We start from the raw sequence: 17579 nt of genomic DNA, 5'->3' as shown, positions 1-17579 counted from the left end.
TCACTCAGGGGACACCAGGGAAAACACTCCAGAGGGTCTGCACACAAAGAAATGCTCGTTAGATCCCAAACACACAACTACATGGAAAAACACTTGCTAGATGCTCGACTTTCACTGACGCGATTCTCACAACGATCCAGCGAAGAACAGCCGTTGCTTCCTGGCTTAAATGCCATCCACACTGATGAGGCACAGGTGTTTCCTCCTCCGAGGGGGTGAACCCATAACGAGTTCCGCCCTGGGGGGAGAGAATCAGCGACCAGCTGAACCTCCAGGCCGTGACAGTACCCCCCTCCCCCCCAACGGGAGCCTCCCCGCGACCCCCAGGCTTCTCAGGATGAGCGTCATGGAACGCCCGCACCATGTTCCTGTCCAGAAGGGCCGCACGTGGGATCCAAGACCGCTCCTCCATTCCGTAGCCCTCCCAATCCACAAGGTACTGCAAACCACGCCCCCTGCGCTTGACATCTATGATGCGCGAGATGGTGAAGGCCAGATGGCCATCGATGACCCGGGCGGGCCTGGAAGGAGGGCACAGGGGGCTGGAAAGACAGGGCTTCACTTGAGAGACGTGAAAAACATTGTGGATCCGCATGTTTCAGGGCAGCTTAAGATGGACCGACACCGGGTTCACCAGAGAGTCAATCACAAAGGGACCAATAAAGATAGGAGACAGTTTCTTAGACTCAGCTCTAAGCGGAATGAATCTGGTCGACAGCCAAACCTTTTGTCTGGGTGCATAAACTGGTGCCGGGGTCCCATGGCGGTCCGCCAGGCACTTGTTCTGCTAAGCCGTGCGGAGAAGGGCAGCCCGTGTGGTCCTCCAAGCGCGCCAACACCTTTGGATGTGCTGCTGGACAGAAGGTACGAAATGCTCACCCTCTACAGCGGCAAACAGAGGTGGTGGAAACCCAGAGACGCCTCAAAAGGGGACACTCTGGTGGCCGAGGAGGTGAGGCTATTGTGGGCGTACTCAATCCAAAGGAGCTGCTTGCTCCAGGTGGTCTGATGGGTGGAGGCCACGCATCGGAGGGCTGCCTCAAGCTCCTGATTGGCTCGCTCTGTTTGACCCTTAGTCTGCGGGTGAAAGCCAGAGGAAAGACTGACCTGAGCTCCCAGGGAGGAACAGAACTCCTTCCACACACGAGACGTGAATTGCGGACCCCTGTCTGAGATTATATCCACCGGAATTCCATGGAGACGGAAGACGTGGTTCATCAGGAGCTGGGCGGTTTCCAGGGCCGTGGGAAGCTTGGGAAGGGCAACAAAGTGAGCTGCTTTAGAAAAACAATCAATGATAGAATGACAGAGTTACCTGACGAAGGTGGCAATCCCGTGACGAAATCGACAGCGATGTGGGACCAGGGGCGGCTTGGCGTAGGCAGGGGCTGAAGGAGACCAGAGGTTGGCTGATTAACACCTCTCCAGGCTTCTTGAAGGGCACAAAGAGTAGTCCAGAAGGACCAGTTCCTGGGTCTGGTTCTGTTCGTTGGGCCCCCCTAATGGCTGGTTCAACCTCCTACGTCAGGGCCCCAATGACACACGAGGGGGGAATGATGGGAGAGTCTCGAGCAGTCTCCTCAGAGGCAGTGAATTGACGAGAGAGAGCGTCGGGTTTGGTGTTGCGGGAACCTGGCCTGTAGGTTATAGTAAACTGAAATCTTGTGAAATGCTTAATGCCTGGTGGGCATTAAGCCGCTTCGCTGAACGGATATATTCCAAATTTTTATGGTCTGTCCAAACTACAAACGGCTGGGCAGCGCCCTCCAGCCAGGGACGCCATTCCTCTAGAGCGAGCTTAATGGCTAACAGTTCCCTGTCCCCAACGTCATAATTTTGTTCAGTAGATGAGAGACGGCGAGAGTAGAAGGCACAGGGATGGAGCTTACCCTTCTGTTGCTGGGATAGAATGGCCCCCACCCCTGTGTCCGAGGCATCCACCTCCACGACAAACTGCAGGCCGAGGTCAGGTTGAACCAGGATGGGTGTGGAGGAGAAACGAGCCTTCAGGAGGCTGAAATCCCTTTGTGCTGACTCCTTCCAGCAGAAGGGAACCTTGGGAGATGTGAGACGAGTTAGTGGGAGAGCAAGCTTACTGTAGTCACGGATGAATCGTCTGTAGAAATGAGCAAAACCCAGGAAACTTTGGATTTGCTTGCGGTTTGTCAGGACGGGCCAATTATTGACAGCTTGGACCTTAGCTGGGTCGGGCCTGAGATTACCCTGTTCAATGATGTAGCCCAGGAATGAAACGGTGGTCACATGAAATTCACACTTCTCACCTTTCATGAAGAGACAGTTCTTGAGAAGACGTTGCAAAACCAGCCGGACGTTCATGTTCAGAGACGGAGCGTGAAAAGATGAGAATGTCGTCAAGTTAGATGAACACAAAGTGGTTAAGGACGTCTCGGAGCACGTCATTGACAAAAGCCTGGAACACAGCTGGGGCATTGGTTAGACCAAACGGCATAACGAGGTACTCAAAATGGCCCAAGTGTGTGTTACAAGCCATCTTCCATTCATCCCCCTCTTGTATCCTAACCAGATGGTACGTGTTACGCAGATCCAGCTTTGTAAAAACTGTGGCCCCTTGGAGCAGTTCATAGGGTGATATCAGTAGTGGTAGTGGGTATTTGTTTTTGGTGGTGATATTGTTGAGGCCTCGATAATCTATGCACAGCCGTAAGCTCTTGTCCTTCTTAGCAACAAAAAAGAACCCCGCCGCAACAGGGGATGATGACGGGCGAATCAGACCTGCGGCGAGCGACTCGTTAATGTACTTTTCCATGCTGTTCCGTTCAGGCTGTGAAAGACTGTATAATCGGCTGGTAGGAAATGGGGCGTCTGGGAGAAGATCAATTCCGCAGTCGTACGGCCGGTGAGGGGAATGAGAACGTGCTCTATCTTTACAAAAAACCTGCTTAAGATCGTGATAGACTGAGGGCACAGATGAGAGATCGGGTGACTCTGATGGTGGGGGGTTACTCTGAGGGTTCGCGGGTGGAGTTGCGGCTTTTAGACAAGACATATGACATTCCTCTCCCCACCCTAGAATGCTTTACTTCCTCCAATCCAGGACTGGGTTGTGTTGACATAACCAGGGGAACCCTAAGACTAGTGGTGACTAGCCTTAAACACAAATAACTGCAACATCTCAGAATGATTACCAGAGAGGGTTAATGATATTGGCTCAGTAATACGGGTGATATCCGGGAGACGCTGCCCACTGAGGGCGGTAACTTGGAGTGAGTGTGGCAGTGGTTTAGTGTTTAGTTTTAATTCTTGAGCGAGGGACTCATCAATGAAATTCTGCTCTGCACCTGAATCAATTAGTGCGTGGAGTGGGTGAGAAACAGAACGAACCGTTAGTTTAGCCGCAAGCATCAAGCGAGGAGGAGATTGTGAACAGGAAACTTCGCCCACCCGTACTCTCCCCTCTACTGGCGGGCGCGGTCTTTTGGCTGGTCAGGACAGTAAACGGCCATATGGCCCTTACGGCCGCAGTAGAAGCATTCACCAGCTCTCCAACGCCGTTGTTGCTCTTCCGGCGTTAATCTGGAGCGTCCTATTTGCATGGGTTGCTCACTCTCGTCTTCATAATTCCTGTTCCGTTTTCCCATTCCACTTGCCATACCTCCGCCGGAGGCCAAGGGTGTGGACCCATAATGAGTTCCGCCCTGGCGAGAGAGAGAGAGAGAGAGAGAGAGAGAGAGAGAGAGAGAGAGAGAGAGAGAGAGAAAGAGAACTAGAGGGAGAGCGAAACAGCTGATCAGCGACCAGCTGAACCGTGACACTGACATTTAGACAGTGCTTTATCCACGTATCACATCGCACAGACAAAATCAAAATATACATCGTAACTCGGTCACTGTTAATTGCACCATCATCATTTTTAAAAACTGATTTAAAGACAGCTGTTTAGCAAAGAACAGAAGCCTTCTGCATCCCAATTGGGCTTGTTTGTGTTACGTAGGCCAACACAAAGAGACAAAACAAAGGTGCCGAGCAGATGATAGAAGTCATATAAAAGATCGGATGAGGAGACTCAAAAGGGAGGACAGGCTGTGAGAAAAAGAGGTGAATCTTGCTTTTGATTTGTATTCTTTTAAACCTCGGTCACACTTCTTCCGTCTTTCAGAAACAAGTGGGTCACAGACTGCTGATCAGGATAATTAAAAATACACAAAACCAGTTTAGATTCAGCATTTCTTGGCAAACGCACCCTGCATATCTTTACAGCCTAACAAGTAAGTCTACAACCTTAAAAAATATATCCATACATTTTTTTAGAACTGTCTTCTTTTCCTTATCTTGTACTTGCACATTGCTACCTTTCGTGGATCACTGCAACCATCAAGCATGAAGATCCCGATACTGTCAGTAATTGCTTGAAAGTGTTGTTGTGACGTGTATTTGGTAGTTTGTCTGGTCATACGGCACAGCAGATTTGACACGAGGACCTTGGAAACTGTCAGTGAATTCAATACAGCAATCAATATATTCATAAAATAATTGCAAACCTGTTTCGTAGCCCCCTGCTTATGATCCCCATGACTCATTTCTGTTGTCAAATGAAATGTGAATTGTGGCCGTGACTGTACCTGTGGATGTGTGTGGTTATTATAGCACAACATGAGGTACGGTAGCAGGACCTCCTGTTCCACAGTGACTCCTTTTTTATTCCTTGTATGCCTACTTGAAGCTTACAGCAGACCATCAGGAACAAAATCAGATTGTTTTTATGTCATAAACTTTGGTACCTCTAGAGAGAGTAGTCCCTCTAGTACTCGCTGGGTCACTGAGCATCTAGCAAACACCTTCTTTATGATTATGTGCAAACAGATCTTTTTTTGGAATCCATAGTATTAATTCTTTCTTCCCCCGTGGTATCTTCAGTCACTGTGTCCTGGTTGGTTTGATTATGTATTAAAAGGTGGTAACTGAGCCTTCAGCACTTCAGAGGAGATTACAGCATGAGAATGCTGCATTATTTATAGGCCTCACTCTAAGCTAAGGTCATGGAATGGCCATGGTTAGCTTACGGCTATACCACCCTGAGCACGCCCGACCTCGTCTGATCTCGGAAGCTAAGCAGGGCTGGGCTTGGTTAGTACTTGGATGGGAGACTGCCTGGGAATACCTCGTTAGATGAAATAAACATTAACTGATAAAAGGGAAAAGAACAGCAAACAACTAATCACCTGCAGAATACAGTATCTGACTCAGTCTGTCTCTATTGTCATAATCACAATGGCTACTAAAGGACCTTTTTTGCTTTTACATAAACAGACACAATATAAAAAAATGTCACGTAATTATGAAAATTTCTTGTCAGTATCACTAAAATTTTATATAATGACAAGGTATATTTAAAGATGTTAATGTCTACACAGTCTACACAGAGATACTTTAACTCATCTACTTGGTAACATTCCTATCCTTGCCTATGGGCATAAGCTGTGAGCTATGACCAAAAAAATAATATCTGAGATACAAGAATCGGATGTCTTGACCATTGCTTGGAGATAGGGTGAGACGCTTGGTCATTTTGGAGGAGCTCAGAGTAAAGCCACTGTTTGTCTAAACAGTTGAGGCGGTTCCAGCATCGGACAGGGGTACCTTGTGGATGAAATATTAAAGCTATTGTAAAATTTGTTGTCCACGCTATGTAAAGCTCTATACACAAGAAAAAACCCAAATAACAACAAACCAGGCACAAACCAATGTTCTTTAAGAAAATCTCAGTTGTTCCTTTTCTTAATTTTAAAATTGAACACTCACCACCCAGAAGAGTGTTGTATGCGCCAGGGCCTGGTACTGCTGAATGGTAGAGAGAACACTGAGGATCAAACAGGCCAAAACTATCAGAAATCTGCAGAGAATGAAAGAGAACATACATTAATCTTGATTAAAAGGTTTTATGAAGTTTTACAATACAGTTCATACATAGCACCATAATTTTTTATAACATCCAATTGCATACTACTAGCCAAATGGATATTCACTATCAATCAGTTTTATTTTCCCTAAGTCAAAAGTTTGCATAAATTGTCAGTCAAGACATGTAACTGCAAAATCCTCACTCCATTTTTCAATACCTCACCTCATATTTATGTCAGCAGTTCACACTTTGATTTAAGCTGCAAAAATTCAGTCAGCTTTGGTGTCTGCTTTGGGTTTAAGCTTCTGAACAACCTTACAAAAAAAAAAGAAGGTTCCAGACAGCATGGCATTATGTTGTATTTTTACCATGAAAAGTATTTGATTGAATCTGAGAAAACATTCAAGGACAGCCCTCTGGAGGAAATAGTAGGAACCTTTTGAACTCAACCTGTCACGGACCCGGTTCCGGGGACTCGGGGTTCGTGAACAGTGTGGACCTTTATTGTTATTAGTGTATTGGATGTATGTTTGCTGCACTGTGTTCTTGTGTTCAATGCTGGTGTGTGTATGTGTGTGAGGCTGGAGGATGAAGGACAGCCACCTGCAGGCCTGATGGGTGTGGCCCTGCCAGCTGCTGGTCACGCCTAGCTTACCACACACCTGCTTCTGATCAGGATCGTCGGGGGAGCTACTTAACAGAGCGATGGAGCTTCCTCCGGCCCAGGATCGTTGAGTTAGACTCCATGTCAGTGTTTGTAGTGCTGGTCAGTGTATGCCTGCTGGAGTTGGTGCCATAACGGCTGTGTCTGTGTTTTTTCCTCAGGAGAGTGGAACACAGGACTGCAAGATAGAGGTCTGCATTCCCGCGGCTGTCCCGCGGGAGCCGCAGGACCCGACCAGATTTCTTGCGGCGCGGGAATAAATTTCCAAATAAAATGCGGTAGCGGTCGGTAACTCTGGTGTAATTTGAACGGGAGCGGGCGGTCTGAAAATATAGCGTGCCCGACATTTTTTCGGAACAGCATATCTGTGATTTCCTCATTCTAATTGAGCACTGGTACAGCCAGTGCTCACGCCTGTTACATGCACTGAGCGCATGGATCAGTGCTTTTTGCACGTGCATTTTACTTGCACAGTCTGTGACTCTGTGCGCGCATCACCTGCATCAGAGCGCGCTTTACCAACATGGCAGAGCAAACTGAAGATGCAATTTCCTTGAAGGACGTTCAGCTGGGATTAGACAACGGTCAGTTTACTTTAAGGAAACCCACATCAGGCAAGTCTGATGTATGGGAGTCTTTTTCATGCGTCATAGACGCAAATGGAAAAAAATTACCCTTTGTACAATGCGATAAATGCCTCAAAGTTTTACCCTTTTGCAGTCACAAGACTGGAACCTCAGGTTTAAGGCGGCACTCATGTCCCATCACAAAGGGGCAAACAAAACTGGCATTTACTAAATCTTTGCTGGTGCCAGAGAAGTTTAAAAAAGAAACCAGAGACAAATGTGTTCAGTTTGTTTGCCAAGACATTCGACCGTATGATACCATCTCTGGAAAAGGCTTCACACAGCTGGCCCAACATTTGGTCGACACAGCAGCAAGAATAGGAAAATTCGATGTCTGTGAGATACTACCACACCCCACAACGGTGTCAAGAAATGTTGAAATGAGGGCTCAGAGTCTACGTAAACATGTTGTGGAGGAAATCACTGCAACAATATCGAAGTTTGGATGCGCTGTTACAGCAGACAAATGGACAGAAACATATCGAAAAACGTCCTTTTTGTCTGCAACCATCCATTACGTTAATGAGCAATCTGAGCTACATTCAAGAGTGCTTTTTGCTGCCCCTTTTGACCCAAGCACCTCAAAGACAGGTGAAAACATTCGAAGGCACCTGCTGCAGAATCTCAGAGTGTTTGGCATTGATGCGACAGACATGGGCAAAAAGATTATTTTTGTCACAGATCGTGGAGCCAACATGATCAGTGCCTTACGAGAATACACGAGGCTAAACTGCACAGCGCACATACTAAACGTGACTCTCTCCAGTGCGTTTGGTACTGCCATAATCGAAAAGTCTCCAGAGATCGCTAGCCTTCTGACTGATGTTAAAAAGTTGGTTACATATTTCAAACACTCAGGACAGCAGGGCAAGCTTAAAAAGTCACTGAAACAATCCATAGAGACACGATGGAACTCTAACTTTGACATGTTAAATTCTGTCTTGGAACAGTACGAAGACATTGCATCTGTGCTGACTGAGAGCAATAATTATGACAAGATCGGACGCATTAGCATCAGTACTCTTAAGTTACTAGTATCATTCCTAAAACCCTTCAAAGAGGCAACTGACGACTTGGAAACTGATAACACAGCTCCCAGTGCCTCACTTGTTCTTCCGTGGTCTGTGCGATTAATTGAGCACTGTACATCAGCCACAAAAGACCCTCTGCTCTCTGAAATTGCAACCGTCTGTGTAACACGGCTGAAAGAATTACTGTCAGCAGACAGCACTTCATCCCATTCTGTTCACATGCTTTATAAAATAGCAACCTTTCTGACACCAAATCTGCGAGGTCTGAGAATGTTAGATGAAAGAGGGCGACAGAATGTGATACAGGGAGTCAAGGAGATGATCGAAGATTTAAAGTTTGATCATGCACATGATGAGGATGTTGAACCAACACCTGCCAAAAGGCCTACTGTTCTTCATAAATTTTCAGATTGGGAGGAAGAGGAAGAATCATGTGGATCAAAATCACTAGATGTTCAGATTCAGGAGTACAGGACCATGAAACTTGAATTATCAAGTCAACAAAACATTTTGCAGTGGTGGAATTCCAACAGTTCCCAGTTCCCTGCCCTGAGCAACCTTGCAAGATTTGTCCTCTGCATCCCGGCAACGAGTGCACCTTCCGAGAGAGCATTCAGCCTTTGTGGTCGGATTTTGGAGGAGAGACGTTCAGTACTGAAACCCTCATCAGTCAGTGACATTCTTTTCCTGCATGGAAATTTAAAATAATTTGGATTTTTTAAGTAAGTTTCGTTCATTTGATTAATAGTTTATAATTTTGAGATGTCGTTTATTGTTGTATTTATATATGCATATTTTCTTTTGTAGGAGAGACCTTGAATTCGACATTGGGACATTTTTTCGTTAAACTGATAGTTTAAACAACCATTTAATTTCGCAGTGGCCAACTATTTTGTTCTTTTGTTTACAATTTTAAGTGACTTTTTTTTTTTTTCGCGACACTTTCCCTACTGTGTTGACAGAAAAATGTTACGTTTGTATTTTACATAAAAATAACAAGTAGGCCACAATGCTGTATTCGTTTTTATTTATTTTATTTTTGCAACACGTTTTCCATGTTAAAAGATAAATGTTGCATGTTGACAGATAAATGCATCTTGTTTAAGAAAAATAAATACAATCATTGCACAACCTGCAGTTTTATCTGTTATCTCTATTTTTTGGTGGTACCCCATTTAAATGTGAGATTTTGGAAACCAGATCTAAATTTAGCGGGAACGGTCGGGTCGGGTAGAAAATTATTCTAAGCGGGCAGCGGGTGAACAAAGACTGAATATACAGCGGAAGCGGTCGGGTGCGGTACAAAACCTTGCGGGAGCGGGCGGGAGCGGGACTAAAAAAACATTCCCGCGCAGACCTCTACTGCAAGACACACGGGGTGTGTGAAGGCACAGGGGCAGAGAGCACGGGATACCAGCACTTGGGAGAAGACACGTCACGGGAGTCGAGGGAGCACTTTTGGAGATTCAATGTGTGGTGTACATTTACCTCACTGTAAATAAACCCACTGTTCATTTCATTAAGTCCAGCGTTTGGGTCCTTTCTCCAACATCCCCCACGGTCTGCCCCCCAGACCGTGACACAACCATATGAATGCAAAGCACATGATAAACTTGTCAAATAATAGGAACACTGGTTTGCACACAACCCACAAGCAGTATCAACAAACATGAAATTGCTCTTTAACATTCTCCTTATCCCTCTCAAGGTCACAAGCATTTCAAATGCAGAAACAATGAGATGTCTGAAACTCCTCATACTACTTGAGTAATATATATTGTTGATATAAAGCTTTAAACTGCTGTGACACTAAACCAAAAACCTACTACCCATGTGACCTTGAGATTAAATTCTAACAATGTTTTTGTTATTTGAAAGAAAAGAGCAGACTTTATTTAAAAAGTCTACACAGTACCTTGTAACATAACATCAATTTTATTGATTTTTTCCCTCTGCTGTTCATAAAAGTCAAAGGGAAAGGTTTTGTTTAATTTGACGACATTAAAGGAAGGTGGAAAAGCAGGACTAACTGTAATATAAGTGATAAACCATTTTCAAACCCATAACCTTCTCACATGTGCTTCAGTCCAACAAGACAGACGTTCGTGTTTTAAATTTTTATCATTGCAGTACTGCAGTAACCTCAGCTTACAGAGCTCAAGTAATGCTAGTGTTAAGCATTGCAATTCTTTAGCCAATAATTCAACAGCTGCTCATCACATATGATCTACTTTTAAATCACAGGGTGCATTGCTGAGAACCAGAGTTAAACACAGTTTCTAGTCATATCTCTGATCCCATATGACACCACAGTTAAGATAGTATTTTACTGTCCTCTTTCACTTCATTATGATGTCACCAGTGATGCCACGGCCGTGTTACCGAGCAGTGTACTCGCACTTTGGCAGCTTAACAGAACTGTCATGCGATACTTCGCCGAAAAGTTGCCAGGAGGGCCAAGGTTAAAATGATTGGCTTTTCATTTCCGTTACCTTGGGAATGGAATGTTGCTGATAAAGGGCAAAACTTCTGAATGGATTCTTGTTTCAATGTCAGTGTTTTTGCCTGCCGTCAGACAGAAGAAAACTTTGACGACTAACTCAGACACAAATGTATTGCTGTGTCTCTGCAAACATACATGGGAAAAACAGAGTTTGTACAATTCTAACAAGCCTGGAAGTCAACAGAGTTATGATTACCTTTAATCTTAAACACAGCCTGAACTCTCTTAAGCAAGTTTTTTTTGCAATTTCTTAGTGTTCAGGAATACCTCTCCAGGCTTCTTGAAGGACATTCAAAGCTATTCTTTGGACGTTGGGTGCCTTTTGTGCCATTCTCTCTCAAGACAACCCAACACTGCTTCAAGTATTGTTTAGCTCTGGGCTCTGAGGAAGCCTATCCATGACTGATAGTGTTCATCCCTCCTTAAGCCCTATTGCCACTGATTTTCAGTCCAGTTTTCGTGTACCTCAGCCTTTTCTCCCTGTTTTCTTTCTTTAAGAATAGCTTCTTGACAGCTGCTTTTCCAATGAGACTATTTCTGATGAGGCTTCAGTAAACAGTAGCTGGATCAAATGAAGGGCCAGATACATCTCTCAGGTCTTGTGTCAGGTCATTGCTAGATTTTTTTTTTCTCAATTTTTCCAAGTACACGACTTTCTTATAATGTTCATCTGTTGCAGATGGTTTCTTTGAGGGCTGCCTCTTCTTTTGTCCTCCACTTGTCCAGTTTCCTTTGATTTTTTGAAGGACACTCTGTACACAATGCTGAGATGTGCCAAGATTTTGGCCAATAGCTCTTTGGGAATCACCCTGTTGGTACAAAAATGCTATTTTATGCCTGTCAAACTGTGCTGTTCTTGGCATTTTATTTATTTATTTTAGATTCAAGGAAAGAATTATATGTGCTTTTGTGACAGGCTGCAAGTAAGAGAGTGCCTAAAGATACATTTTAAAATGGGCTGTCTGCTAACGTGTGTGTAAACTCAAAACTGCTTGATCCAGTGAGTTAGGTTATACCTGAATGAATCATAGGTCAGTGTTAAGTGGCTCACTGATCAAAAAACCCCAATAAAACAAAAAAGCTTTGCACATATCTTTAACATATCTACATTGTACACATGTTAAAGAACACCAGATTATGTGTGATTTTTGTTTCTTTTGGGAAAAGCAGATTTACAAGTGGATATGTGTATGTTACTTAACCAAACAGCTACAGAATTATAGTGAATAATTACCCGTTTTTCACACGGAAAGCAACATGAATACAAACAACATCACTTAAAAAATTTACTTTTTATATAACTAAACAGGTGAAATAAAAATCTTTCAAAGATAAAAAGAAAAAGTTTAATTTAATTATTTATTTAAGGCAAACTGCAAATGTAGTAAGTGTTTCTTTCTTTCGGAGGAGGGCTAAGAGTAATGCTGTTTGAAGTTACCACTTGGATGAAAGTGACATATGAGCTACCTAATCTACAAATTAAACCAAAACCGAGACAACCTGCAAACATGCAGCTAGTCCTGTGACATTTAGAGAGATAACATTATCAGGTTATTTGGATGACGTTACTTTCAGCTGATTAACCTTCACATAGCTCCAAGTTCCAGGATTAATTGCAGGACCCCACTGAAATTTCTCTTGTTTACTAAGGAAATATCACTGTATAATGTTACCAACGCTGACCTCGGTGACAACATCTGTGAATAAGTGAGTCTTCTTCTAAATGAGTTGCTGCTCTTCGACATAGAGAACCTTCAGCAGCTATAATGCTGTAGAGTTTGGAAATTACAATGCTAACTACATTTACTGCAGAGAGTCCATCTGTTGTATCACTGCAGTGCACACATAGACACTGTGTATGTGTGTGTACGTATGTGCGAGAAAAACAACACCTCAGTTGTTTCTATACTCCCGGCTATATAAGAATGACAGCTGTAACTAATTTAACTGTACACAAATATGGTGACAGCTGGAGCTGTAAAATGCTTAGATGATTGAAAAATGTAAAATAAAACGACCAACAAAAAAAGAAAGAAAAGGAAAAGAAAAAAAACCCAATTTTATTAGTCTAATCTACTTTAGGTGCCAAAGTTGGCACTAAGTACAATCCAGACTCATATCAGGGACACTGCAGCTTTAGTGGCGAGTGAAACCTGAAGCTACATGAACTCACCCCATCACCTCCAAAGCCACCACAGCCCTAAATATTCATTGTCTTGTTCCAATGTGAAAACACTCCTGTATGGAAACTTTACATGTGGAGAGTTACAGTTTCCAGTCAGTGTTTGCACCACGAAAACCCTTATCGCCACACGCTACAGCTTCAGTTCATTGAAGACTGGCCAGGAATCGAAATAACCCCCTCTGTGTGTGTCTGTGTTTAGCTTAAACACAGACACAGACACACACGCACACACAGGCATGAATGTGCACGCCACACATCAACACAGATAAAAGACTGAGGAGAAACCTGCTCAGGGCTGGTGCATAACACAGCTAAAGCAGCTTGTCTTGTCTGAAAGGACCGAACAAGTAGATAATGCAGCACAGTAAGCTGACTCTTCAAAACGACATCTTCAGACTGCTGCCTGTAAAAATGGAAGTAAATACATCGAGGAAGAGCGAGCCACATTACACAAAAAAGGTCAAAATGTTCACCGGTAAGAACATAGTGTAATTTGTCAGACTTTATGCTAATCTGTGACAGAGGCAGTTAAAGAGAAGATCAAAAGAAACACAGCTGAACATCAAACTTTCCAAACCATACACTCTGTTATGCTAATGGTTGTAATTTGTCAGTGAAGCGCCGCTTAAATTATTTCAGAGCGTTTGAAATCCCTGTAAACATACACACTCGGTATGCTGAGCATACACTTCTGCTTTCTTTATATTCATCGGAGACTATCTAACTTGTCAGTCCCTCTCCACTATAACTGCACCATCATATTTCACTTCCTTGACCTCCAGGCCTATAGATAATACAGGCTCTGTGTTGCTGTCTGGCACCCGTGGGCTTGGTGTAGCAACGGACAAAATAATACATCGGCTAAGCTACATAGGCACCACTGAACTCTAAACAAAAGCTCAAAGCTTTGCTCCTATCTATTATTGATGGACACATTCACTTGCAGTCTGTTGTGCAGCGAGTGTAGAGACAAAGTGGGGGAAAGGATAAGAGTAGCAATGCTGCTGACCATATAACTAGCTCTTTCATTCAGCTGTCACGTACCATGAAACCCCCCGCAATAAAACAGAGATAAATCAATCAAAAGAAAAAGAAAACTATAAAGAAAACTCAGCCAAAACTTTGGCCGATATCGGGTTAGGGTTAATAGTTCAGAGATACCAGCTCCTAGATGATGAGTAGTCTTGTGTATGTGCTTCACTGGGTAACTTAGATCTTAGCTCCATCTAAACTGGAGGGAAAAAAAGTTGCTTAATTGAAAAGAATAACTTGATGTCTCTTCTTATTAAATCTTCTTATTAAAGTTGTCTTTGACTGAACATCCTCTGCTAGTTAGTCTGAAAAAACAAACACTTTTCATTTGATTTTTCTCTTCATTTCCCAGTTGATTGATCCATCACCAGCATGTGGAATGGCTTCATAACACAATGCTGAGTTTACTGTGGGACTCAAGACTCGTTTTAAATGTGGTGCTACAAGAAAAGCAATATGTGGAGCGAGGCTTTCTTTCCAATAGCTAAGTATATTTTATGATCATTTCAAAGGAAATGCATGGGCCCTTTCTTTTTAAACATAATGAAACATTCCTCAGACCCTTAAAGCATGCTATATCACTAAACTGACTTACATATGCATTCACCTACGCGCACGCGCACACACACACACGCGCTTCTGATAAGGCTTTGGGTCACTCTGGTGTTTGAGTTCTGGGTCAGTGATAAGGCGGTACTTGTTCCTAACTGCCTTTCTCCCACTCAAACATTTGCAAAACAAGGTACTAAGCTGACACTAAAAACCTGCTGCATGGTTACACACTATACTTACAGCAAGCACCTGCTGCTCTCATAGTAGCAATAAAGCTCTGTCTTAAATGCACAACAATACGCCACCATATTAAACCTAATGATCTAATCTAATCTAATCTAATCTGATCTAATCGTTTTGAATATCTTCAAATGTACTCCATTTTTCAAAAAGCTGAATCTGTATGTGCGGCACTAAGAATATTTTTGCCATTAAAGAGTGCCATCGAATTGCCTTTATGTCCTGAAAAAAAGACTCCCTCCATCTCCCAATCGTGGCAGTTTCTCCTTTGTTTACCTTTGACCATGTACACTGCTAACAGGGACACAGTTAGAAAGGTGAAAGTGATTATTCTGCTTGCACATCACTATATTTAGTACAAATTTCAGAATACAAAGTACAGTGTGACTCTCGCGGTGATCCCCAGAGTATTATGATGCCCTGCATTTACTTTTACATCTTTTCTTTTACATGCAAAAAGAAAACCCAGACAACAACAACAAAAAAACCCAACAAATAAGAATTTCTCAATTTGAAAAAAAAATGTCAGGAGAGCGGAAACCTCGTAACCCAGTTTTCCAAAATGATCACCTGCACATGTAACCTAATCTCATCAAACCCCTGTGATTTTGCCTTCTTGAGACACCATTGCAAGATTTTCCTATAATTGTACAGTACTAACTTTACAGTGTCAACTCATTCTCAGTAATGTTTTAACATGTTTGAGTTGCACTGTGTTTGCCTTTGCTCCCTTTGAGCCACTGAGAGTAAGCCGCTCTGACAGGCCGAGTTCCCCTGCATCACCTCCGACACCACAGGGTCACCGGGTGGCACTGCCAGACAGGGCCACTACCTCCTCTAAAGCACACATGCTGCCAAGTTTAGCTGCCTGCTATCAGTGCCAGCAAGTGGGGACAGACAGCACACGGTGGGGTTGTGCTCGGAGATCATATCCCACATTCCTAAACCTGGGCCTGAACTCTCCATCTTGGATATATCAGACTGTGAGTTTACTGGACATGGGTTACACTTAGAAAAATAACGAAAGAAACAAAGATAGCATGATATCAGTGGTGTACAGTATTTATCCTCAGTAACAACATTTCATTTGCCAAGAAAGACAAAGTATCAGTTTTCTAATTTTCATGACAGTGGTACTTTATCCCATATAACCTGAGCCACACTTGATAAACCCCACTTTTATGTTTTTATAAAAGGTAGTCCTTCATACCGATCATGCTGTCAGGAAGGGAAAACACTGAAACATTTCCTGCTGGGCTGAATTGGTTTTTAAAGTTCTCTTGTCAGAGGCTTGCTGAATACAAAACACCTCTTTGCTGCACACAAACTGTTCTGCAAAATTAAATGCCCACTGGTGCTGAGGAAAATAGTCTCCCAAATGAAAGATCTGTATAATATTCCTATACTCCTCCTGTGAAGGCTTGTTTTGTCCAAGACTCTCTTGTCTGTGATGAATTACATGCATTTTTTTAAAATCTGCCACGGTAAGACTAAAATATCCATATAATGTTCCTAAAGGGACCTCCGGTTGTGCTGCGATATCTGTGTAGCATCTTTATAAAATTCATAGGATTAACAGTTCTTTGTAGTGAGGACTTCCAAGGCTCTACATGAGCAATTAACTCCCTGTTTAATTAGGATCTTAGAGTTGCAATTATGCCCTTGAATACCCAGTGGATCTGGGTGATTAGGAAAATAAAAACACTCACACTGTGAAGTGATACACGAAGCATTTCCAGCCAGACGGCCTTTCCAGAAAATTATACACGCGCCCTTGGATGTAGGTTCGGGTGAGGACTGGACGAACCCCGGTGCTGTACACCGACATCCGCACAGACATCCGGGGATGAGAAAAATAAGGGTGGAGGTGAACGGGAGGTATATCGTTGGGGGTACACCCGTCCTCTGGCATTTTGTCCCTTTCACAAAACGTGTTGTTGCCCACAGGTGTCCCTGTTTCGGGCTCACTAAAAGTAATTTCTGACAGCTCCAGATCCGGTGGTCTTTTTCCACGTGCCAAACCAGAACCCCTCCGTGTGTTCTCCTGACGAGGGTCGGAAGAATTAGACATTATAGCCTCCCGTTAGTCTTCTGTCGCCGGCTTAACTTTTTTTTTCACAGTTATTTTTTTCGGTCACTGACTCAAACGGACAAATGTTCGCCCATGTGCGCTCACCTTCTGTTGCGCGCCCGATCGCACCAAGGCACATAAAACTGTAACATAAACTAAGTTATTAATGCTCCAGATCACCAGCGGGGTTTCTTTAATTTAACTTTACAGCTCTCCGGGTTGTCGAGGATATGGCGAGTCCCAGCCTTCAATGGAACACCCCCCCCTCCCTTGCTACTTTCAGGGCACTTATCAGCTTGGAGAGCTGTCGCCAGGCGGTGCGCTGCGAGCCGCCAGCTGTTCAGACTATTTACTGTAATGCAGAACTGCTTAAAACAATCTGAACCTGGCGAACTCCATCACAGTCGCGCGACGAGCTTTGGATTAAACCATCTCTGCAAAACAGTGACACGCATTTCTAATAAAAGTAGAGTTGGCTTTATAAGGCAAGGCAAGGCAAGGCAAGTTTATTTGTATAGCACAATTCAACAACAAGGTGATTCAAAGTGCTTTACAGAGACATTAGAAACAAGAACAAATAAAAAGCATGATTTAAAATTGATTAAAACAAGCAAATAAACTAACTAACTAATTAACAAACAAACAAACAAACAAAAAAACAAACAAACAAACAAACAAACAAACAAACAAACAAACAAACAAAACAGTATATAAAATCAAAACAGATAAAATCAGAACAGTAGATAAAATCAGTAGTTAAATGTAAGTTTTGAAACGACGACGTTAATGAAACT

General features: G+C 43.3%; 1 protein-coding gene, 1 long non-coding RNA gene and 1 pseudogene across 5 annotated transcripts in view; 2 read left to right on the top strand and 1 right to left on the bottom strand.

Annotated features, from left to right (window-relative positions):
• kcnq1.1 (potassium voltage-gated channel, KQT-like subfamily, member 1.1) overlaps nt 1-17036 on the bottom strand; it is a 52315-nt gene extending 35279 nt beyond the window's left edge. For all 4 annotated transcript variants that reach the window (XM_076885067.1, XM_004558066.3, XM_023152586.3 and 1 more), the window contains exons 1-2: nt 16424-17036; nt 5782-5872 (exon numbers count right to left, since the gene is read on the bottom strand). In XM_076885067.1, the coding sequence (XP_076741182.1) occupies nt 5782-5872; nt 16424-16785 (453 nt within the window). In that variant the 5' untranslated portion in view covers nt 16786-17036. The remainder of the gene's footprint in view (nt 1-5781; nt 5873-16423) is intronic.
• Nucleotides 5037-5157, top strand: LOC111500575 (5S ribosomal RNA; annotated as a pseudogene).
• LOC143419021 (uncharacterized) lies at nt 7661-9469 on the top strand. Its single transcript, XR_013098991.1, has 2 exons — nt 7661-8924; nt 9010-9469. It is a non-coding gene; the product is annotated as an uncharacterized LOC143419021 (long non-coding RNA).
• Nucleotides 17037-17579: the final 543 nt, after the last annotated feature.

Source organism: Maylandia zebra, linkage group LG1 (assembly GCF_041146795.1).
Source record: "Maylandia zebra isolate NMK-2024a linkage group LG1, Mzebra_GT3a, whole genome shotgun sequence".
Taxonomy (NCBI): Eukaryota; Metazoa; Chordata; class Actinopteri; order Cichliformes; family Cichlidae; genus Maylandia; species Maylandia zebra.
This window is presented reverse-complemented; position numbering and strand designations above follow the sequence as displayed.